Source organism: Montipora capricornis, chromosome 1, assembly GCF_036669925.1.
Source record: "Montipora capricornis isolate CH-2021 chromosome 1, ASM3666992v2, whole genome shotgun sequence".
Taxonomy (NCBI): Eukaryota; Metazoa; Cnidaria; class Anthozoa; order Scleractinia; family Acroporidae; genus Montipora; species Montipora capricornis.
The window spans coordinates 43,442,964-43,467,963 of record NC_090883.1 but is presented as its reverse complement, the minus strand read 5'-3'; the positions used below and the strand labels follow the sequence as shown (position 1 = coordinate 43,467,963).

Sequence of the window (25,000 nt, the reverse complement as noted above, 5' to 3'; positions counted from 1 at the left end):
TGAACAACTTTAAATTGACTACTGTCTGTTTTGCTGTTATATGGTCTTATTGATCAGTAGTCCATTCGGAAGATTATGCTAAGCCAACCACATTGCTGAAGGAAAGGCCAGACCTTAAGACCCTGAGTGTTGGTCCAGCTGGAGTTGAACTGACGACCTCCCGCATGGCAGCCCGATGCTCATCCATCTGAACCACCAGTGCCCACTAGTGCCTGTTATTACCCATAGAATCCATCTGAGTCTTCCTTGATCCTAAGAAACAAGCTCTAAATTGCCACTCTGGAGGGTTAGCAACTAAAGCAACCAAGGTTATTGGCTACATTGATAAAATTTATTGTTGCCCAACTAGACTGCCCAGCCTTGTTAGCATGAACAATAAATTATTATTGAACGAAAGACTGTTGTTTTTTTAACAGAATAAACCTAGTTGGTCTAATTAGAACAATACCGGTAATATTAGTTCTGTCGCACCAAAGACAAAAAAAAATAATTTAAATGCCTTGCAGCCATTTGTGGGAGGCACGGTGGCCTCATGGTTAGTGTGCTCGATCGCGGATCGAGTGGTCCGGATTCGGGGCCTGGCAGGGGACATTGTGTGTTGTGTTCTTGGGCAAGACACTTTACTCTCACGGTGCCTCTCTCCACCCAGGTGTATAAATGGGTACTGGCAAAATGCTGGGGGTAACCCTGCGATGGACTAACATCCCATCCAGGGGGGAGTAGAAATACTCCTAGTCGCTTCATGCTAATGAAACCGGATATAAGTGCCGGCCTGATGAGCCTTCTGGCTTGTAAGCAGAGACTGTACTTTACTTACTTGCAGCCATTTATGAAAAAGGTCTAAATATTGTGATCAGGTTTCTGGGCTTAAAACTACCGGGTATACATTAAGCACAACTATTAAAGCAAGGCATTTTAAGCAACAGGTGTTTCTTTTTTAAATCACAGGAATCAATTTCACCATGCCACACTTGGAAGAAAAGAGCAAAACCCAGTCTGAAAGTGATTTCCGAGAGGACAGCTCTAATGTGCAAGACAAGGATGCCCCAGAGGATGATTCTGATGATGAGAACAGTGATAAGAGGGAGTGGCTCGAAAGCATGGGACTTGATAAAGAACAGTTTCCACTTCTGAACCCTAACGCTATCACACCACATGAAATTACTAATCTGAGAACCATTGACCAACAGCCAACATCTACTGTACTAGTAAAAGGCCAGGATACACATGCCTTGTTCAATTTTCTACTCAACTGTAAGAGCCTGGTAAGCAATACAGGAGTACTAGCTCAAGTGCCGCCGACATTGCTGGCCCAAGTGGCATTCGATGGTGCAACATTAAGGAATCTGAGAGTGAATCAAGGTATCGTCAAGCGTTTAGAAGCTAAAGGGATGGCACAGGTAATAATTACTGGTTACACCAATGAAATGATGATGATGATAAATTTATCTAAGTCCCAATCTTTATTAGCTGAGGACAAGTGGGTGGAAGTGCTGTATAAATTAAAAGCTTCAGTAGATTACAATTCCGATGCAAAAATTACCAAAACAATAACTTTTGTTTTTTAGTATCTTACATGTAGGGGAAACCTCGTGAAGAAGAGAAAAGCACCAATAAAAAACTTGACCAAAATTAATTGCAACATTATTGATGTTCAATACAGAAACTGATTAAGTAGACTGAAATCATTCCGCCCATAAGAACAATCATAATAAATTATTGCAATATGACCCAGTTGGTCACAGTATCACTCCGGTAAAAAATAAAATAAAACTGCTCAAAGGTCTCTTTTAATTCTCACGATTCAACAGGAATTAACAAGTGGAGTTTTATCTCTTGCCTGTGAAATAATAATAATAATAATAATAATAATAATATGATTTTAAATAAATTATCCTATTTATTATTTTTGCACTTTACAAAGAATATCCTGCAGTTGCATTCTACTTTGTTTAGACATAATTTCATTTACGATATTGATATAGTTTTGACCAACTTCTGTTGCATTATTGCTGCCACAGTGAGTGAGCCTGAAGCGAACAAATGATGCAGCTCTCTAATCGGCAGAACACATTTTTCTTTGAAACGCAAGGGATTGTGGTCAAAGGTGCAAGGAATTGTGGTTATCCATGAATGGAGGAATTTAGATGAGAATTATGATTATAAGAGCCTGCTCTGTTTTTCATTTCCACGCATGAACCGTCGTTAAATTACTGCAAGATGATAATTGACACCTTCCCCTCGGCAGCATTTCTACCTTTTAGATAAACTAGTAATAGAACTGTATTAAAGCAAATACCCATGAGCTTTCCATTCTCATTGCACTTCAAAACTGCCATGAAGAAAAGCTTCATTGTTATTGTAATTAGGTATTTAAAGTCTAACAACTCCTGGTTTGGTCTCTTTTTAGTTGCATACTATTGAAATTTCTGGGCCAATACTTCCAGGCTGTGTGTATGAGTTATCGCAACTGCTTAAGGCCTCACAAAAAGGGAACTTTAAGACCACCTTGTCTGCAAACCAGCCAACAGTAGCCTTCAATGTTCCAAAGAGAAACACAAAATCCGAGACTGTGTCTATGGGTAATGGATCTCATTTACAGCAAAGCCTTTCACAAGGGCAGTTGAAATATTACCAGGATGCAGAACAACTCAATGGATGCTGTTTGAAAGAGCTTGAGTGCAAAGGTGGCTTCTTCACTTGGACATCTTAGTTTAGGACAAACTGTTGCCAAAAACATGTGGGGATGGCCTGTGTGCAAGTTTTTTATTTTGTGACTTGCCACCAACAAGCAATGACCAAAAGGAGAAGCAATAGCAAAGGGCCACTATGTCTCACTAAAGTGTGAGACATGGAAGTCCAAAAACACATCTGCCACAACTGTCGGGTTCAGCATACAGCCCTTCTTTGAATATGGCGACAATGAGAGTGAGTGAGTCAACTCAATCACACAATGATACTTTTTATAGTAAATTTTATTGCCATTTTTGACCAAGATTATTCTTAACCTGTACACCACTCATTGTTCAGTTTTTTGAACTTTGTACAAAAAGGAAGTACATACTATTGTATGTTTTCTTCAGTGTAACATTAATATTTATTTACTGTTGTGGTTGACGAAATCAATCACTTTTAAAATAATGGATTGGACTGCACTTGCAAAGTCTTATTAAATTTGTATTTAATTCATTACGTGTCATAATAAATAACAAAAAATGTACACTGCTGACTAGAGTAACTAAATATTTCTTGTTTCCAGAGAGTTGAAAACACAGCTCACGGATCAGGCTGGGTCATTTCAATACTAAAATAACTTTAACACTGTGAAATGTTCTGTGCAACTTGTCTCCCAATGTTTTGGCGACATTGTGGCGGGACAAATTGTGCAAAACATTTCGCAGTGTAACATACCCTGCAACAGCCAAAATCGTTGGGAGACAAGTTGCAAGAGCCGTTGCTGAAAGTAGAATTAAGTTCTACTTTTCATGCAACTTGTCTCAAAACGATTTTAGCCATTGTAGGGTATGTTACACTGTGAAATGTTTCGTGCAACTTGCCCCGCCAGTGTCGCCAAAACATTGGGAGACAAGTTGCACCAAACATTTCACAGTGTAACAGCTCCCTTAAGTCTTTATACTAGGCTACAACGTGGCTTAGATTAGCTTAGTTAAGGGTTAAAGTTGTTTTAGAAATAATTATTTGATGTGACCTGATTTTTTTCCTCAGCTTATTGTTGTGTTTTTGAATGCACGATTGGAACTTGACTGGATTTTTAAAAAAAAACCCTCCCACTTTAAAAGAAGACAAGGACTTGTACATTAGACCGTTCTAAGCCAGATTGCAAGATAATAATTATTTATAATTTGATACCAAGAATAAAGGGATGTATGTATATCACTTCCTTTTCCAAATAACCTTACACCATTTTGAGGTATGATAATAAAATTAAACAAGATACAGTACTTCTACGGACTTTGCCTTGTTTCAACTTCAACTTCAATAGTCATGGAAAATATGTACTGAGTGGGGTTGGCTCTTTTGATCTTTTGTTGGGGTTAACATGATACAATCAGTGCATTAAAGCTGAAGGGGGATATTACAACAGAATATTGACCAGGATGCAAAAATGGCAGCCAGTTCATCATTCTTTTCTACCTGTGCTAATATTATTACCAGTCCATTGGAATGTCTAAAATTAGAGGAAAAAATATATTGCTGGTGAAGCGATGTCGGAGAGGTTTACAAGCGTAAAGATAAAAAAAGTAATTTGCATTACCGGGTAATCATTTTTGCATTTGGCTTTCTATGCAATAAACTTTTGCAAGGCTGTAAGATGTGCCCTAAAGAAGTTTGTGTTTCCTGGATTTTGCTGTGACAAGGAAATTTAAAATGTTATCACCTTGCACTTTATTTCAGTGAAGTCATGATAACCTTGTTTAATACCCTACTCTAAAGTTCTTTCCAAGAATAGACTCAGGATTTAAGATTCCTCACACAATAATAATTATTATGAAAGCCCCCTCAGTCAGATCTGCAAAAAAAAATCAATGAATGAAATAAAGAATATTAATTTTTTGAAGTTTGGGTTGAAGATGAAAGGGAAAAGTGATCCTTGCATTTATCTGGACAAATGTAAGCATGATTATGGTCTCTCACAGACAGTTTAACTTGGGCTCACACACCCAACAAACAGACCTACTCGAGCCCACATGAGTGACTTCATAGACTGCTCACAGTCCCTTCTGAGTTAGTCAAACTGCCCGCTTTGGTAATGCAAGCGAGCTGAGGGGAGAATGGTGATTGAGCAAAGATATACCTCGATCACCATTCTCCCCTTGCTTGCATTACCATTGCAGGCAGTTTGACTAGCTCAGAAGGGACTGCAAGCAGTCTAGTGACTTCACAGCTTAGTTGGAAGGTCACTGCACCAACATCGTGGATGTCATGGGTTTGAATCCCATAGAAGCCACAAGAATGTTTCAGGTGTCTATTAATGGTGATTAACCCATTGACTCCCAGGGGTTCCCCATTGACGAGTAAATCGTTTAGCGTTAGACAGAGTAAAATGTCTGGCCGGTTTGGACATCAAAGGATTAAAGAGAAAATTCCTTAAAGTGCCCCTGTGATCAAAAAATCAATTCATATTTTTCTTTGGATTTCAAAACTCTGTTAACAAAACACTAAGTGACCCACGTTTTAAGCCTTGATTCCAAAAAGACACCTCTTTATTTTAATGGTCTGCCATTACTAACATCATGTTCTTGAGAGAGCTGGATCGAGGAGAAAATGACGTCAAAGGCTCACTAGTTTAAGAATGCAATACGTGTGTACGCCGCAGAATTAATATGCAGCATGGGGGTTTTGGGCTTTCAGACTTTTAAACTCACGCTTTGCATATTTAATAAGCTGCGTTCACACACTGAAATTTTAAGCTAGTGAGCCTCTTCACTTTTCCCTAGATCCAACTCTGAGGTCCAATCGGTCAGTTTTGAACGTGAGTAATGGGGAACTGTGAAATCCAAAACTTACACTCAAAGTAAACGGCCTTTGGATAACAATCAAAGCTCAAAATTTTGCCAGTCAGGTGTTAAGCAAACACTTTCAAAATCTGAAGGAAAAAAGGAAGTGGTTTTTTTGATCACAGGGGCACTTTAAATTGTCCAGATAAGTGCGAGGATCACTTTTCCATTTCATAAAATCATTTTTGTTACCAGAAATACCATTAAAGCTGTGTTGTGGCATTGGTGGGGGACAATATAAATTATAATAAAGCATCAAACCAACCTTGTCCCCAGGGTCTCTCTTGGATGGAAGAAGAGAGACCTTGGGGATAAGGTTGTAAATATTATATTTACATCCTTTAGGGAGACTGAAAAGCAAGTCAATGCCTTTAGCTTCAAGTCTCCATCAAATGGAAAAATATCTTCAACCCAGCCTTGCGGGTGCCGATAACATTGTCGTACTATAATTTTCTTCTTTGCAAAAGGAAAGTTGGGTTTTAATGAAGCTGGGTAGCCACTGGGAATCTTAAGGTTTGATCTGGTGTCAATACTATTGATTTTTCTCAAAGCTGGCATTTGGTTTGCCCCTTAAAATCCAATACCCACCTCACAGATAAAAACTGATTTTACAGTGGTCAAAGATGATGCAGAGGACCAGGGACTGGGGATTTCCTTGCCTACATAGTGTTTTGTATTCCCAACAAATGCAGTGAAAAACGGTAAACAATTCAAACCTGCCAGCTTTCCAAACTATCTCTTTTAGTGGAGCTCCATGTGCCAAACGCGCGTGCGCAGAGCACCATTGGCAAGAAAATATGGTAACCCATCTGTGAGAGAAAATTTGGTTTGGATAACCATGACTGTCCACCCCTCCATGTATGCCAGTGTGACCAGTATCACATGAACATATCATGGGCTCAATAGCTTTTTTGGTGTGGGCTCATTTCCATCGGTAGGGCTAACGCTCACATGGTTCATATGGGGTAGAAACTTAGCACTTCACATTACACTCTAGTCTGTTCAAATATAGGTGCTACACGGCCAACGTTTGCAAAAACGTAATCCTTCCTTGTACTTGTACATGTTCATTGCCGTGACTTTAACATGAGTTCTTCAGTTCCCACGGCCTGCTCCCGTGTGACCTTGTAGCTCAGTCAGTAGAGCGGCGGCGATCTAACCTGAAGGTCGTGGGTTCAACTCCCACCCTGGTCAGTGTTTTTCTCTATCCTGTTGTGGGCCAATTTCCATCGGTAGGACTAACGCTCACATCATTGGTTCATATGGCGTAGAAACTTAGCACTTCACATTACACTCTAATCAGTTAAGTCTGAATTGATTTTCCCTGCCTAATGCCAGACAATTTACTCGTCAATGGGTTACTTGATTTTTCACTGACACAAAATCATACGATTTTATTAAGATTATACTTGAAAAGAGTTGAATGTTGATCTTTTCTAGGTTGCTGTGGTGGTTTTATAGAAGCCATGATCCTTCTAGCATAATCACTGTTATGCACTCCTGCATCTCTCAGAGCTTGCTCTACTTTCAGTCTCCTGTCACTTGTTATCTACAAATTAAAGAAATTCATGACAATTTTAAAGAAGCTTTGACTGTTAAAAACATTTCAAATTAATGCAGTCGAAAATGTACCTAGTGCATGTAATTTGAGTAGTTTCTTGTAAAAAAAAAAAAAAAATCCAGACAATGCAGTGGAAAATTGATAATTGATCAAAAAGTTTTATTATCAAAATTTATTATTGTTCAGAGCTGGATATTGAGATTTACCTAACAAAATGTTAATAACAACTCATAACTGCACATTCCATAAACAATGCCATTTTGAAGTTCAAATTCCAATCACCAGTTTTATTTTTTGTTTTCTACTGCATGCTGTCAGTCATTGAAGCTGCACAGGTTTATGGTTTGAATTGTGATGAACCATTAATTATTTTAATCCACTTTGTCAGTTTATAATAATCTAATGGTAATAATAATCTTCCTTTATTGAGGGTAGCACTTAATATCTCACAATAATCTACTTGTGGCCCTTGAGCGGAAAAAATGAGGTGGATATTAAAAGTATTATACATACGGGTAAGAATTTTAAAAATGGATAGAACATTAACTACCGGTAATCAAATTTGTTTGTCTAATTTTGTTGCTGAATGAACTGAAGGAGGAGCAGTACTTCAATTCATTAGACTGTTCCAAAGTCTTGCTGCACTAAAACTAAACTAATGCTGTCTGTACGAGTAGTTTACTAGAGGTAATATTAAATTTCTAGAACTGTTTCTTGTGTTCCTCGAGTAAACAGAGCCGAATCTGAGAAACTTTTCAGCATGCCGTTCAGTTTCTGTTTTTAACAGCACACAAACTGTTGCAACAAATGTGGCTGACAACAGTGAAAACCTGTTGATTGAAGTTAAGTGTACGAATGTTTATGAAAGGCACAATATTGCTGCAATTTTTATGTTTTCACTAAAGATTCAGCAGACTCCTTCTGCTGAGTGACATTTTACACATGTTTTGTTTTTTTCTGCAGTGTAGACCTTACATTATAATAAGCTAATAAATCACTTCCTTAATTTCAATGATCATTCTCAAAGGAAATCACCTAAATGTTTCTATTTTCATAATTATTATTATTATGAAATCACTTTTAATATTTCCTTGCCCAAACCTTTTTGTCTCTCTAAATGAGTCAGATTTATGGACATTTGACCACAATAAAGAGTTTTGCTGATAGGCAACATGGCCTCAAAATGTGGCAAAAACCTTTTTCAAAAACACCAACACCCGACAGGAAGTGACAGAAAAAGAGCAACATTTTGTGACGGCAACAATGCATTCTTTATTTAGTGACAGCCACGTCATTCTGTTCATTTCATTTATTGCATCATTTTGAGCAGCTAAACCTTACTACTTATCATTGTAAAAATAAATTCACAAAGGCATCATTCAGTGACGCTCAACATGTCATCTCTCATGGGTCACACAATTTACAAACAGGTACGAAGGTCATGGAGGCCTAGGGCATGTGGTCAATTTGTTTTGGAATCACTGGTTTGTGATGGTTCTAAGCTCCAATGCATACGAGGAAAAATAGTGTGACAAAGTTAGATAGATCAACACTGATCAAGAGAAGCCACAATGCAGTTATTATTTTACATATAGTTGGAAGACCCTGTGCAGCTGTGGATAGCACCTGTACATGTATGTAAAAATATGGGCCGTAAAGGCACTCAGGATTATAATTAACTATCACTGCAGCAGATTAAATAAAGGTTAATCAAGTAATTGTAAGGAATTGTGGATATACCATAAAATCCCATGTTAAAGCCCTGGGCCCGGTTGTTCGAAAGCCGATTAACGCTAATCCCATATTAAAAATTTTATGAAGGAGTTTATTTCTCTACCCCAAATGTTGTACAACTCTGATATTTGGCAAAACTGTACATTAGAGGAAGTAAATCTTGAACACCAAAAATAACCAAAAGAAACTTGCACCAAAAAGTTGAAAAAAACTAAACCAAAGTTTACGCTAATCATGGATTAAGTTAATCGGCTTTCGAACAACCGGGCCCTGGAGGCTAACATACCATTACATTTAGAGCTATCACTTGGGTTCTTGGAGGTAGAATTGAATTACCGGTACATTATGTACCATATGTGTGAATTATTTTATGGGAGCAAGAAACACAAAGTTCAAGGGAGGAACTTTAGGAATACACAAGGCCCAGATTCCATTGTAGGGTGGGCTAAAAAAAATCTGTGTACATGCAAAACTGCCACATTTTAGCTACCTTTTGCCCCGTTACTCCAAAACATTGTTAATCATTGAAAAGTTGTGTTGGAAATGAACAGTTAGCCTCCTGCACAGACATTCTTGTGACTCGTCTCACAATTGCATGATGAGTCACAAAAATGTCTGCCAAGGAGGCTACCCCTTGGAAGGCCTCAAAGAGTAAGTTTTAACTTTTATCCCTTATTGTTTCTGTTAGTATCCCTGTAAACTTTCATGTTCAATGTAATCACAATAAGGCTAGCAGTTTTAATATCTGATGAGGGTCACACTAAATTTTAACTTAATTCTCATTTCCTAAAAATGACTACCCTATCCATACTCACCTTTTTTTCATCATAACCATGAACATCAAAAAGAGGGTGTTGAAGTTCAAGCTCTTCGTCATATATGCTGGCCACCCTGGCTTGGGATGCCTGTGAGTCATAAAATCTAAACTGGTCAGTACATTTTCAGAACCCCTCTAAGAGTAAGTATTGACACCAATTTAATAATAAGGACAACTTCAACTTCTACCTCTCCAACCAAAATAAGTAAGTCAAGAATGAAAACACCACTTCAGGGCAAAGTTGTTTAAAGCCAGATGAAACCAATCCTGTCTTAATTTTGATATTAGACTACTTTTAAGAGACCTTCTTAACTGCAATGTTATGGTACCATAATTTATGAAACACCATTATTATTGCTCAACAAAATGCGCCCACTGTTGTGACGTACATGTAACAGGTTACCATAACATATTTTGGTATTTCCTTGCTTATACCTGTACCTCAAAAACTTGGTGATCCCCATTTTTATTGTAGAATAGTATTTCATTAGCAATCTGAGATAGAACTATTGGCAAAGTTTTAAAGCCTCATTTACACTGGCAAGTATTTCCCTGACAAGCCCACTTGTCAAGGAAATGACGACTTACACACTAGCAAGTTCTCCTTGAAAAGGTTCCCCTTTACAAGTTTTCCTTGGTAATGCAAATGGAAAATATGACAAGCTTTCCTTGACAAGTGTCCTTGTTCAAAAACTAGCATGCCAGTTTTTGAACAAGGACATTTGTCAAGGAAAAAATTGTCATATTTTTTCATTTACACTGCCAAGGAAAACTTCACAAGGAAAAGTTGTCAAGAAAACTTGCTAGACAGAGTAAAAAATTTAAGCTTACAAAATTCATAAGAGCCAATTCAGGGCTACCTTGTATTTTTAAGTCTTAAAAAAAAACAGCTTTCTGGCCTTTTGACCAAAGTTACATGTAAACTAGGTTTTTTTTTTTTTTTTTTTTTTTTTTTTTGGGGGGGGGGGGGGGCCTACAGTTTTCCACTTTGACCATACATCAAAGTAATTAGCAGTTACTGTATATAATATAACATGTGACTGTATGGAAGATAACACTAAAGGTGTAAATACCTGTCCCTCGTTATATATAGTCCTCTACTGGAAAAGGTGCATATTGCACCGTACGAGTAAGTTTGTCTCGGAACTAACTAATACCAACCTCTGTGGTTTTGTAGATTCTTTCTGGGTCATCTTCTACATGAACTTGTACCTTAAACACAAAAGAAAATTGATAGGAATTTAAGGGATTTGTGACAAACAAATGACCAAGCAAAGAGAATTTTTTTCATGCCTGGTAAAAGTTACACATTTGGCTAAAATTTTCAGAAAACGTTATTTTCCAAATCCTATGATTGGCATCAGCTGTGCAACTGTACTCTCATAAAGCATGCTGTTTTAACCAACTAGAGCACATGTTACATGTATATCAAAACTTTATCATTTTTTTGGGCACATCCATGTGTAAAGTGGGTAAAATAAACGATAGACATACAGGGGTTTCAATAACTTTTGAAGTAGATGCCTGGGCTAATCAAATGTAAGCTGCAATCACTCTTGTCTTTTCCAAGAGTTTAAGTGAAAATTAAGGCAGAGTAGCCAGCCGTGACAGGCAAATGTCTGACAAACAGACGGTGGTATACATGTACTCTCAGCAACGGGCGTCTAATGAAACCCCTGGACATATTATTGAAGGGTTTAGTTTCTAAAAGATACTGTAGAGCTACTTTGGTGGGGAGTAAAACACAACAATTTGGTTTTGTCAAACAAGTTCTTCTTCTTCCATTACTCGGCTCCCTCTATAAAGATGATTCTTCCAAGTGGAGTTGATAAAGGTAATTATAGACAATGATGAAATAATAGGATTTCCTTTTTTAAAAAAATTGTATCTTCACCATGTGCAGTGAAATCTTCACCATGTGGGGATAATTTTATGGTGTTGTCATGGTAATTAACATGATGAGCCAATAAAAAGCAAACTTCCTGTTCCTTGTAAGATACTTTTTGCTGTAATATAATGATTATTTTTCTCTACTACATTAACATTTTTTTTACCGTAAGTCCTCAATTATCATGATTTGCTTTTCATAACTTTCATATCTAGTGTTTCATATTACATTTTGTACACAACATGCATGTTCTAGCTGTTGATGACCATGTGCACCACTTTTTTGCCATTTTGCTGCGCTCATTCATGAGAGATACTATCAGCACTCAAAGCAAAAATTTGTATCCCAGCACGGTCATGTAATATCCTTGAAAAAAATTAATATAAAACACCGTAAAAGATTTGTGAGTCGACTTTTTGGGCATTAGCCCTTCGCCGGAATGAGTGATATACAGGGTGTTTCAAAGTTCGATCCGATATTTTTTTTCCTTATATTTTAGTAATTACTATAACTACCTCTTGGAAAATTATGTTTAACAACATTCGTCACAAGTGGAGGTCAGGCGCTGAAAACAACCCTACGCCAATGCCCAGGAACCCAAACCCTGCAGGATGGAATCACCCCCATGGCCAGCAGTATCCACAACCCAGCCATGAGCCACTGCCCCAACAAAGGGATAAAGAAATTACAACAACACCAACATGGGCACCAGTCGAACTGAAAGACATTCAGTGGAAGCCGATCAAATTGTAATAGTAGTAATAATAATAATTATATTATATATTATATATTATAGTAATAATAATAACCCTAACCCTAATAATAATAATAATAATAATAATAACAATAATAATAATAATGAAAATCAGTGAAATAAAGGAATGAAAAAAAAAAAACAACTAGCAAATAAAATGAGCCTAGACGACTGCAAACATGCCAGACTAAAACAATCCCCAACTCCAAGATATATAATGGGAGGGAAGGGAGGGGGGATGCAATCCCAAACAAACCAGCCACTAAACACTCTGCTAACCGCACAGTAAAATACTGCCAAGCTGCATGCATGCATGAGTAGACCAATGACTGTTGCTAAAGGACAGACCTTAGCAACCGGAGCCACTGACTGCACGCACCGCAGATAGGGGTGTAAAAGGGTTGAAAGGCTTGGAGAAACAACACAACGCTAAGACGCAATGCAATGCTAAACAACAATGCCCACAGGTATAACACTTGCTCCTTCTTGTTAACTAGGTTAAATTGTGTAATAACTACATCATTCCTTATTGATTTTACATCGAATAACTTAGATATTAGTACCCAGAATAGCTTCCGTTATTTTTTATGATATTTTCTATGCTGCAGGCAATAATAACGGTGCAAGCCCCTGAAGCGTGTCGAAAGCTGGCATTTTTCTGCCCGAACCATAGTGGCTTTCTCAGCTTGTCCAGTGTTTCAGGGGCTGGATCTTTGTAAGTTGTCTTGACAATGATATTCAGATCAGGTGAGTTTGCCGGCAAATGTGTGGGGAAAATATGGCGGGAAAAACCATGTGCGCTTGCACATTGGGCACGAAAATTCAAAAGTATTGTCATTTATTCAGATGTTAGGTTGAAATTGCTTTGAACAATTATTTAGATAAATTTATTAACCGAATCAGTTTCAATTTGCCTAAAGATACATTAAATTCTTGAAATGAACTTTTCAAACACCCCGTAAATATGATACATGTTAATAATAAATTATGTCAGTGGAATGATAGTTGGCAGGGGTCACACAACCTTTGCTCTGTCCCATTTACCCTTAAAAGGGAGAGAAATATGTGTACGTGCCACTATTTGGAATAAAACTAAGATTAAAGTTGCACCTGTTGTCGTAGTTTTTCAAGTCGTCTCTGCTTTTCCAGTTCTTGTTCAAGCACCAATTCTTTAGCTTTTTGCCTTGACTCTTGCCGTAACTGTAACTGCTCCTCTCGATATTTTACCCTTTAAAAGCAAAAATTATTTTTGGCAATAAATCGATTTTTGATGCATTGAAAAATATGGGGATGTGTTTATTACTGTACCTTTGTTGATCCAGCACTGCTTGTTGTGCCATTCTTTCCTGCAGTTCTGCCAGCCTTTTCCTTTCTTGTTCTGCAAAAACTTGGTATTCTTTTTCTTTCTCCTCCCTGAAATCTTTTATCTATTTTTTGCAAATGAAAGATTTCATAGTTTTTTTAATGATATCCTAGAATAAAATAGACTGATGTTAATGCTGGGAAGCAAATACTACTGGGCAGAGCCTGGGAGGAGAGCATGACTTCCCATCACGTCATTACCTTATTTGGCTCTTTCATTCATCCCGCCATGTGAACTTTCTCTGTTCAACATTTCCAAAGCTCAACTTGTTCTGTTTTTCCCTCTCCCATTTTGCTTTCTGGCTCTCTTGTATTTTTTTTTCCTTACGAGCTTATTGTAACCTCTTTAATAGTTCTCTTTAATAAAATATGGGCGGAGAATTGCTGCCTGCGGCACCCCTTCAGCCCTGTGCTGAAGCCCTGTTAGGGAGGGGGTATATTGTTACTTTGTTGGACTGGGTTAACTTGGCCCCAGGACATTATGCCAGCAACTATGCCCACCTTGCAATACAGGCATTCATGAGGTTACGTATCCCCTTGGCTAGATGCCGAGGCCCCTCTTCCAGTGGTGCACACCGGCAGTGGGTATTATCCGCACCTTGCCAGTACATTCCCTGCCCCTCATTTACGCCCAAGTTGTACATGTATCTATTGTCTTTTACTGTAAGAGCGTATGTGAATAAATAATATTGTGGAATAAAAACAATAATAGTAGTATGTCACGGTCATGTACAGGGTAATTGTTACATGTTAAACATACTTGCTTCTGTTGAAGATCTCTACGCTTTTGTTCCCTTGCCTCCGCAGCTCTCAGTTCCTTTTCTTCTTTTTCCTGCTCTTTTGCTGCAATGGCAGCTTGGAGCTTCAGTGCCTCAAGTTTCTGTTCACGAAAAGCGAGCACCTACAGTAGAAGTGGAACAATAAACGCTTAAGTCACATTTGCTTGGGCACAGGTGGAGAAACTCCATTTCTTCACTCTCTGCCTCTTACAAGATTTTACTTTGTCTAATGCCATCATTCTGGACAACTAATTTTACTAGTCGATTGGGGGTGCTTTAGGTGCGAATAAGTTGATGACATCTACCGGTATGTCCACTCACTAGGACTCCTTTAAGTTTTTTAATTAAACATGAATGTTACAAGGCAGCTACGACTGAATTACTTGTAACAAAATACATGTAATATCATTAGCATTATTATGGGATGGGAAGAGTACCAGTATTGACGATGATGACGATAACACTACTTACTGTAGAATCAAAAAGAGAAATGATCCTTGCATTTATCAGGACAATTCAAGCAATAATTATCGTCTCAGCCTACACTACTTTAATTAATAAATTATTGTTATTAAAAGCTGAACTACAGATGTCAGATTTCCAGCATTTTCATTGGCTTGCCAGACACAGGCTATCACTTCATATACCTGCTGTACCTTAGATATAGTCAAGGAATGCGTCAGCAATATAGCAAGCTGAAAACATTTTTGAAGCTCTGAGAAAAAAATGGCCGACAATAGCCCGTTTGGGCAAGAATTGTCCGAGGGAGAAATCGATGCTTAAGCGAAAGAGTTGTTGATCTTGCAGTTTCTAATAAAATGATTATTCTACTCAGGCTTGCTGGATGTTTGATTATAACCTGACTCCGCGCTACGCGCCTTGTTGGCTATCTATCACTTCATATCCAGTGCACCCTCGTAGAATAATTATTGTTATTAAATTCTCAACCTCAGATTTTGCAATTCTAGCTTTCTCATTGGTTCACTGGATCTCGGTTATCAGCCATTATACCTGCGTTTGACCTTATATGGAAATGAATGCGGCAAACATCACTCAGCATATAATTTTGGTGCCCGGAAATCACATCACTTTCCGGTCGTCTCATAAACTTACATAAAATTTAGCAAAACCAAATGTTGAGAATTTAATAAAACAATAATATTCCATTCGCCCTTGTTGGATACGAGATTGGTAATAGCCAACTCAGTGCTACGTGCCTCGTTGGCTATTTTTCATCTCGTATCCAATGCGGGCTCATGGAATAATTTTAATTATTGTTAATCAATTATTTCTTTGTCATACCCAACCTCCCAAACTGATGTCAGTAAATCATAAAATGATTGCTGCAAAGTAGATGATCACAAAGTACTGTAAATAAACCATGCAGCTCATTCAAGGTTGAGATGGATGTGTGCCTGTTTGCCACTGCACAGCTTACTGTTACAACTAGTAAAAACAAACCACAGATACCTGAGGAAAAACCCTCATAACTGGGCTGATAGCCACCACAAACTCATAAATAATTTGTAGCAATAAAACTTAAAGATCTGAACCTACATGTAGCCAACATTTAGTGTTAAGCACAAGCTCTCACTACTGCAAGGTTCTTCCTGCTTCTTATACAATCATGCATCTATACTACCTTGACAAGAAGGACACAAACAGTGAACACAAACCTTGTTGTAAAGCTCTTGGCATATGTTTTCCTGTTTTTTCCTTGTTTTTGCTTTTTCAGCTGCCTCCTCATACAATGCCCAAGCCTCTGCAAATGTTGCCTTGGCTTTTACAAGCAAGTCTTCACGGTCGAGAGCCCACGCCCGTAGAGTGCTCTGAAATTGTTCCTGGTAAAACTTGTGGGCAAGATGCCATTCTTCATGTTCAACCTGCATGTTTACAAAAGATAGAATGAAAATACTGCAGCGTTATAATTAAGCACACAAAGTAGCATGGCTGTACATCGTAATAACTATCAAATTTTTTGACATGTACGTACAATTATTACATTGTATCTTTTGGCTCGATAGCAGCCAAAAATAGAGCAGTGAACAACCCATCACTTTTGCAACAACCTTAAGCAAGTTGTACACAAAAACATAAAGAAACCCTCCGAAAGTAGTCCAACCTACATGTAGTAGTTCCCCACTCTCCCTTTAATCCTGACTTGAGACAAATAACTGTAGAAGTCACGTGCTGTTTACCGCTTAAAATAATTATGCTTATGAATTAATAAACATTTAATGCAGCTGCAACCAATCTACATGTACATTATAAAAAAATCAAGTACAAGATTATCATAATCAAATAATTATTCTTGTTTTTCTCGGGACATTTATTATTCCCTTAGTAAATGAGACTGAAAGATCTAGGTGATCCTTGCACTATATCTGTGGAGTGGACAATTTAAGAAATTCTCTCTTTTTTGGCACCTGAAAAATTGGGATTCTGCAATGCTGGATTATTTATTTATTTTATTTATTTATTTATTTATTTATTACAATTTATGGTATACAAAAACAGAGGCCAAGCGATAAAATGCAACAGTCAAGGACCCCTTTTAAAACAGATCACCAATGGTACTATAATGAAAATAATAATACAAATTAAATTATGGCAACAACAAAATTAATATTGAATATTATTATAATAACAATAAGAACACTAAAAGAATATACTTACTAATCCATTAAAAACCTTTTTAGCTGAGGCATTAAAAGAATTCACACTTGTTGCCTCATGAAGGGAAGGTGGAAGGGAGTTCCACGTTCCCACAACTCTCAATGAAAATAACACTGTCTACATTTAAGAACATTTGTTCTAGCATATCTCATCTTTAGAGTTAACTTATATTTGTGTCTAAACAAATAGTGATCAGTTTTGGTGTAATGCTCTACCAACAAAAAAATCATCATGACAAAATTGTACATTTAAATTCAGCAACAAAATTTAATGTTAACATTCCCTTTCCCCCAAATATATAATTATGATAGAGTACATTATTAACATAATAATTATTGTACCAGTTTGGAACGCGTTTTATCTGGCATTTCTCGTAACATTCTATCAATGTAAAACATTCTTCTATTTGGCAGCTCTGGTGGATATTGCTCCATCAAATGAACAAAGTGTAAATGATCCTGTTTGGACCAACCTCCAGTACCAGATCTAGAAAATAAAAAAGGGACAAAATAATAATGAAGTCCTCTCATACTGCCAACTAAAAAGCACATTGATGTTAAGGTTACTTGAAATCTTCCCAGGTCTCCTCCATACATGTATACATGTACATCTGTAGCCTGCAAGCAAGCTCTCTCAGGGGTAAAAAATTGAGAAGGGGGGTTGCAACGATCTCTCTGCGATTTGAATTCAGTCTCCAAGGCTCCCTGTAGCTTCCAGCTGTCTGAGTTGTCAAAATTTAGCCAATCAGTGCAAACCGAAACTGATGTTGTCGGGGTCAAGGTGAATATGGGCCAATCAGCATTTTGCATGGAATTTTCAATGCTGATATTCAAATCGCAGAGCGATCATCACAAGCTCTCTCTCCACTTTTCACCCGCCGAAAGAGCTTACTCGCACACGCTATCCTCCACAAAAAACATTGTAGACCTGCTGTCTTCAAGGAAACCCTTACAAACAAAATACAGCCATGTACCACTAGAAAGATCATGAAACGTTACTAAAATTGGAGAAAAGTATTACTGACTTCGCTACTCTTTTCATCAAGTGTCAAAATTAATTATTGTGATCATCGCTGTAACTATCTCACGTTAACCGTATAGCATCAACAATGCAGGTCAAAACTGTTAGGACAATTTCCACTTTCCCCCCTCCCCCCATTACAATGTTGATTTTTCATGGTCTCCGAAATCAAGATTAGTTCATCAATATTACTGGAATGTTTCAACATTGTATGGGGGAAAGGGGGGGTGTTGCGAAAAAGGCAGCAAAACAAGAATAAATGTTGCTCATACAATGATGGAAACAAGTATAGTAAATTCTCTACTTTTCACCCAAATTTCACAAGTGTCATAAAGTCTTTTGACCTGGATTGAACCTCCAATTCAAGTGTCAGCATTTTCCAGTATTTTCATTACAGTAGTTTCAAGATCAAACAATTCCCAAAAACATGATGCATCAAAGACTGCCAAAAGAAAAATGTTCAAAATTACAGAATTCGACAAGCTCTTTGCCAAAATTGCTGTCTACAGTGATTCTGCCATGATGATGCCAGTAATAACATTCAATGAACCTTGTAAGTTTGCATGTTACAGAATGGCACAAACCAAAAGACTGCTTATATCTTACTGTTTGACACGTTGATACTTCAGTTCCAAGTATTCAAGCTGTGCTTCATATTTCTTATCAAGCAAAATAAACTCTTCCAAAACAGATGTCTTCAATTGTTCATCAGGGCATTCAAGTTCATAAGCTTCCTCTGGAATTCCTGTCTTTAAAACATCACAAGACATCATTCCTGGTCTTGTTATTTCATGTACCACCATGACATCAAGTTCTTGTTCAAGCTGTTCTTGCTCCATTAGTAGTTTTTCCATGACAAGTTGCTGCTGCATCTTGACTGATTCCACAACCTTCAGCACTTCTGCATGTTCTTTTTCAGCAATGCCTGGAGAATTTGAATTTAAATGGAAAGAAATTTTTTTTTTAGTGCTTTGACAGAATCCTACATTTGAAGCTGATAATTAGGAGTGGACATACTTTTATGCTGTTCACAAGTCCATTGTCAATTTTTATTTTATTTTTAGCTTTTACAATTGTACTAAATTTGAAAGAGAGAACAATCCTTTCACCTATCTGGACAATTAAAGCAAATAGGCACCTGAAAAATTCAGGTGCTCTACTAACCAACTTATGAAGCCACACAGTTGGGAGCAGGTTAATTTGTTGGGCTCACACATTTCAAGTGAAAGGATGAGGTGAACGAGAATATAATTTGAAGTGTGGTGTCTAGGCAAAAGAGAGAATTGTACGAACTTTGTTCATACAACCTGGAGTTCTATAAAACAGTGGGTGCTTCTTATTCAAACAAAACGTACACAGACTGTAGACTGCAAGCAGTCTCTCACAATTCAAAATGGCTGAAACTGTGCGTCGTAAATACCGCAGGCGTTTGTTACTGGCGATTTCATAATGTTGTCAACAGGCAAAATTAGAGTGAATATCTTATCTATAACATTTCCAGAAGGCTGAATCCAGCATTTTCGCTTTTTAGTTGCATTGTATTTGCGTCATTTGCCACGCAGAACATGGGCTTTGAGTTTCTGAATCAGCAAACCAAATTAAATGTGTCACACTGAAGCCTCAACACAGCACCCATAATTTGCTTTGGTTACTCCACTGCATGTTATAAATTTGGATTTTCATCAAATTCTGTAAGACAACAGGCTGTTGAAGCCTCCCGCTATAGCGGAAATCTTCTTCTTGACGGCTGTGTCTACTTGTTATTGTTGCAGTTGTTTCATCACAGAGGGAGGTCAATGTATTGCTCCAAGGGGTAGAGGTTCCATGATTTATGAGTCAATGCGTCAATGAGACTCAACGGTCAATATATAGCAATAATTTATTGATTAAGCCTAAGCCCTTATTTCAGACATTAGGCCTAGGCACTCCCTGAAATTCTAACTTTCATTTTATGGGTTAGGATAACTGTACTTACTCATTGACTCATTCATTGACTCATAAATACTTGATACTCCAAGGGGTATAGTGCATTGTTTTTAGCCTGGCCAAATGAGAATCATCGCCTCATAATTCTATTGTCCATTTGCTGCACAGAAAACTAACTTCTGCTCAGATTATAACTCGGATACCTTTCGGGTATTCCGAGTAATGGTACGGCATCACTGGTATCCCTGCGAAAGGACAATAATAATTAAGCTTATGGTAATAATTTTATTATTATTGACTAACCCATCAAGATTTTGTCTCTGTTCTCTCCGATCCAAAATTGCAAGTCTTCTCTTAGATCCCACAATGGCTGTATAGTGTTTTTCTTAAATTCTTGAGTGTCTTCGCGAAGAATTTCATCATAAATTTCCAGATCTTGGGAAAACTCTTTTACAGAGTAAAAGCCTAAAGGACTTCCACTCCTTAAGGCATCGATATCGCTCTGTAGCTTTCGTTGCAAACTGTGCAATCTCACCTTTTCCTTAGACCAACAAGCTCTATGCTGCTGAAGGAGGTGTTGTTCTTTTTTCTCCTTGCTTGCTTTGGTGAGTTTTTCAACTTTCTGAAAAGTAACATTTCCGGTTGCCTTTCTGAGCTGTGCAATGGCTTGAAGTTTATCATAATCTGCCGGTCTGAATCGATTGCTGCCCTGTCCTTCAATGAAGCGTTTCACAAGTGAACTATCTAACAAAAAAAAAACAAAATATTATTAACTAAACAGCTGAGTAGGCTACCAGGCCACCAAAATAACTCTGTAATTGCTCCAAAAATTCCTACCTGCAGCACCGATGGCAGCTCTGTGGAAGTTCACAAACTTCCTGAGATCTCTTCCACTCATTCAAGGAAACGAAAGCAGGCTACATCATTTCGATTATTTGACAAAACCTCAAGACTTTTAACGTTCTTGGCATCGCAAAATTAGAAAAATCAGGACGTTTAGTGTAGGCTTACACCACATACTATATTCAAGATGGGCGTACAAGGGATTGTGGGTCGTAATCGGGATGCATCGTGGGTAGAGAGTGAAAATAGCTTTAAGGCGGGGGTCGGGTGAACGTGGATTATGTGCCTTCATGCGGCAGCAAAACTCGACAATTTTGTTAAGGAAGTGGGCTTCTTGTTCGAACCTTTGAATACCCAGCTGTTTCACTAGTTTGTGCTTTCCTTTGTATTCCCAGTTTGGCATTTTTCTTCAAACTTTGAAGGAAAACATTACTATTCTGCTTACAGACTTAACTGATCAGAGTGTAATGTGAAGTCACTATGTCTCAGACAAGACCAGAATCGCACGGTTCCTACATTACGTTTATCCCTATAAAATCAACTGAAATGTCAATTGCTGGTTAAAAAAAAAATAAAATAAAATAAAAAACCAGCATGTTAACTTTTTTGGTAGGCTATTGTGGGTATCGAAGAGTCAGAACATTTGCGCATGCGCTGACAGAACGTTTGAACAAGAGAGAAAAACGCAGTACCTCCAGACACCGGCGCTGGAGCGTCGTACCAAACGAGTCATCCCGGGATTTCGGTCCGTGCGATCGCTTTTGGACGCAGTTGGCCCTTCGCTGCTTTCTGCTACCGACCTTGCCTCCCGGTACGGCATTGAGGGAGAGATATGTCGGCCCCTAAACCATATGTGACAAATCCCACGCCTACTCACAGCTCCAAACCGCCCTTGTCAATATAGCGTAAGAATTAGATGGCTTATATATTTAAGGCAAAAGTCATTTTATCTGCCATATGGTAAGCACTGGAGTCGCAGATTACAAAGTGTACGCATGCGCCCTGCTAAAGGTAACATACATACAGGCATAAGCTTCATTTCATCTCGAATTTCCGGATAACTACAGGAGCTAATATCTTCGAGACATAACATTCACGGCTAAAATACATAGCATATACAGATACCTACTAAATACATAATATTTAAAGATATAATCATTCAAAAGAAAAGCCACTGTACAAAATGCGGCCCTGGATTCTCTTTTAAAACCAGTAGTAAACTCATAGGTACGGATAAAATCAGGTCGCGCATTCCGCTACTTAGCTGATACGTAAGAAAAAAGAGAACTAAGACCATAACTGGTTGTTCCAGGTTTATTTAGGGACAGAATCTAATTTCCGCGAAGATCATGCATAAGAAGGGGACAGGAGAGAAAAGGTATTTTTCGTATAAGCAGAAAAAACCTTTTTTCAAAAAATAAACAAAAACAAACAAACAAAAAAACATATTTTTATTAAGTAATACGAGGAAATTTTAAATGTGCTTATTGCATAAAGATGTAGAGCTTGACTTTCGTAGTAAGAGGACCGGTAATCTGCAAATATAAATATCATATCGTTATTCTCTTATCTACAATATCATACCGTTTCTTTGACACGAGAATTACAGCGAAATAAAAGCACAACTTTGTCGCGAATTTTCTATGAGAAAAACTTGTTCAGAAATCCAAAATCTAAGTTGACAGCACACACAAGGCCTACTCTTGAGCATCTGGCCAGAAATCTTTTTCTCTGGCCTTGCTTCAGCCATTCGATGAGGGCCAGTCTCGTGCTTCTTAAGTTGCCTCGGTCATGCCCAAGAAGAATTCTGGGTAATTTTGCCATTCCATGACAAGGGAAGACTCCCGATTCTCATTTCATAGTTTTTTTCATAAGTGTCGGGCCACCCAGTCCTACCAGCAAAATAACGCATCGATTGAAGGTTTTAGCTTTCAAAACTTGCCCAGATTGTGTCAGTAGGTCCTGGCGTGAATTCGTCCACAGAAAGGCCAGAGAGACAACTTCACTCGTGAACCGCCATGTTTACAACAGAGCATTTTAGGCGTCCCAGTCTGCATGAAACCATCTCTCGCCTCTGTCTCAGACAAAACCAGACACGCACGGTTCTTACGTTACGTTCATCCCTATAAAATCAACTGAAATGTCAATTGCCGGTTAAAAAAAAATAAAAATAAAACCAGCATGTTAACTTTTTTGGTAGGCTATTGTGGGTATCGAAGAGTCAGAACATTTGCGCATGCGCTGACGGAATGCTTGAACAAGAGAGAAAAACGCAGTACCTCCAGACACCGGCGCTGGAGCGTCGTACCAAACGAGTCATCCCGGGATTTCGGCCCGTGCGATCGCTTTTGGACGCAGTTGGCCCTTCGCTGCTTTCTGCTACCGACCTTGCCTCCCGGTACGGCATTGAGGGAGAGATATGTCGGCCTCTAAACCATATGTGACAAATCCCACGCCTACTCACAGCTCCAAACCGCCCTTGTCAATATAGCGTAAGAATTAGATGGCTTATATATTTAAGGCAAAAGTCATTTTATCTGCCATATGGTAAGCACTGGAGTCGCAGATTACAAAGTGTACGCATGCGCCCTGCTAAAGGTAACATACATACAGGCATAAGCTTCATTTCATCTCGAATTTCCGGATAACTACAGGAGCTAATATCTTCGAGACATAACATTCACGGCTAAAATACATAGCATATACAGATACCTACTAAATACATAATATTTAAAGATATAATCATTCAAAAGAAAAGCCACTGTACAAAATGCGGCCCTGGATTCTCTTTTAAAACCAGTAGGAAACTCATAGGTACGGATAAAATCAGGTCGCGCATTCCGCTACTTAGCTGATACGTAAGAAAAAAGAGAACTAAGACCATAACTGGTTGTTCCAGGTTTATTTAGGGACAGAATCTAATTTCCGCGAAGATCATGCATAAGAAGGGGACAGGAGAGAAAAGGTATTTTTCGTATAAGCAGAAAAAACCTTTTTTCAAAAAATAAACAAAAACAAACAAACAAAAAAACATATTTTTATTAAGTAATACGAGGAAATTTTAAATGTGCTTATTGCATAAAGATGTAGAGCTTGACTTTCGTAGTAAGAGGACCGGTAATCTGAAAATATAAATATCGTTATTCTCTTATCTACAATATCATACCGTTTCTTTGACACGAGAATTACAGCGAAATAAAAGCACAACTTTGTCGCGAATTTTCTATGAGAAAAACTTGTTCAGAAATCCAAAATCTAAGTTGACAGCACACACAAGGCCTACTCTTGAGCATCTGGCCAGAAATCTTTTTCTCTGGCCTTGCTTCAGCCATTCGATGAGGGCCAGTCTCGTGCTTCTTAAGTTGCCTCGGTCATGCCCAAGAAGAATTCTGGGTAATTTTGCCATTCCATGACAAGGGAAGACTCCCGATTCTCATTTCATAGTTTTTTTCATAAGTGTCGGGCCACCCAGTCCTACCAGCAAAATAACGCATCGATTGAAGGTTTTAGCTTTCAAAACTTGCCCAGATTGTGTCAGTAGGTCCTGGCGTGAATTCGTCCACAGAAAGGCCAGAGAGACAACTTCACTCGTGAACCGCCATGTTTACAACAGAGCATTTTAGGCGTCCCAGTCTGCATGAAACCATCTCTCGCCTCTGTCTCAGACAAAACCAGACACGCACGGTTCTTACGTTACGTTCATCCCTATAAAATCAACTGAAATGTCAATTGCCGGTTAAAAAAAAAATAAAAAATAAAACCAGCATGTTAACTTTTTTTGGTAGGCTATTGTGGGTATCGAAGAGTCAGAACATTTGCGCATGCGCTGACGGAATGCTTGAACAAGAGAGAAAAACGCAGTACCTCCAGACACCGGCGCTGGAGCGTCGTACCAAACGAGTCATCCCGGGATTTCGGCCCGTGCGATCGCTTTTGGACGCAGTTGGCCCTTCGCTGCTTTCTGCTACCGACCTTGCCTCCCGGTACGGCATTGAGGGAGAGATATGTCGGCCCCTAAACCATATGTGACAAATCCCACGCCTACTCACAGCTCCAAACCGCCCTTGTCAATATAGCGTAAGAATTAGATGGCTTATATATTTAAGGCAAAAGTCATTTTA

At 38.3% G+C, this 25,000-nt stretch overlaps 3 protein-coding genes across 4 annotated transcripts in view; 1 reads left to right on the top strand and 2 right to left on the bottom strand.

Annotated features, from left to right (window-relative positions):
* The window catches only part of LOC138045290 (protein downstream neighbor of Son-like), a 6,143-nt gene extending 2,227 nt beyond the window's left edge, over positions 1–3,916 (top strand). The window contains exons 2-3 of the mRNA XM_068891734.1: positions 949–1,400; positions 2,411–3,916. Of these exons, the coding sequence (XP_068747835.1) occupies positions 949–1,400; positions 2,411–2,713 (755 nt within the window). The 3' untranslated portion in view covers positions 2,714–3,916. The remainder of the gene's footprint in view (positions 1–948; positions 1,401–2,410) is intronic.
* LOC138045363 (uncharacterized) overlaps positions 1–25,000 on the bottom strand; it is a 235,795-nt gene that overhangs the window by 85,474 nt on the left and 125,321 nt on the right. The gene's annotated exons all lie outside the window — the stretch shown is intronic.
* On the bottom strand, positions 2,958–21,032 carry LOC138045272 (coiled-coil domain-containing protein 148-like). Of its 2 annotated transcripts, XM_068891722.1 has the most exons (12): positions 20,874–21,032; positions 20,340–20,780; positions 18,717–19,035; positions 17,432–17,576; positions 16,091–16,297; positions 14,396–14,536; positions 13,582–13,700; positions 13,384–13,501; positions 10,793–10,843; positions 9,630–9,719; positions 6,929–7,068; positions 2,958–4,531 (listed from the first exon to the last, which is right to left on the bottom strand). In XM_068891722.1, exons 1-12 carry the CDS (start codon positions 20,932–20,934, stop codon positions 4,522–4,524), a joined length of 1,842 nt encoding a protein of 613 aa, XP_068747823.1. In that variant the 5' UTR covers positions 20,935–21,032; the 3' UTR covers positions 2,958–4,521. The 2 variants fall into 2 exon arrangements, with proteins under 2 accessions (XP_068747823.1, XP_068747815.1); XM_068891714.1 differs by lacking the exon at positions 2,958–4,531 and having other exon boundaries at positions 6,871–7,068.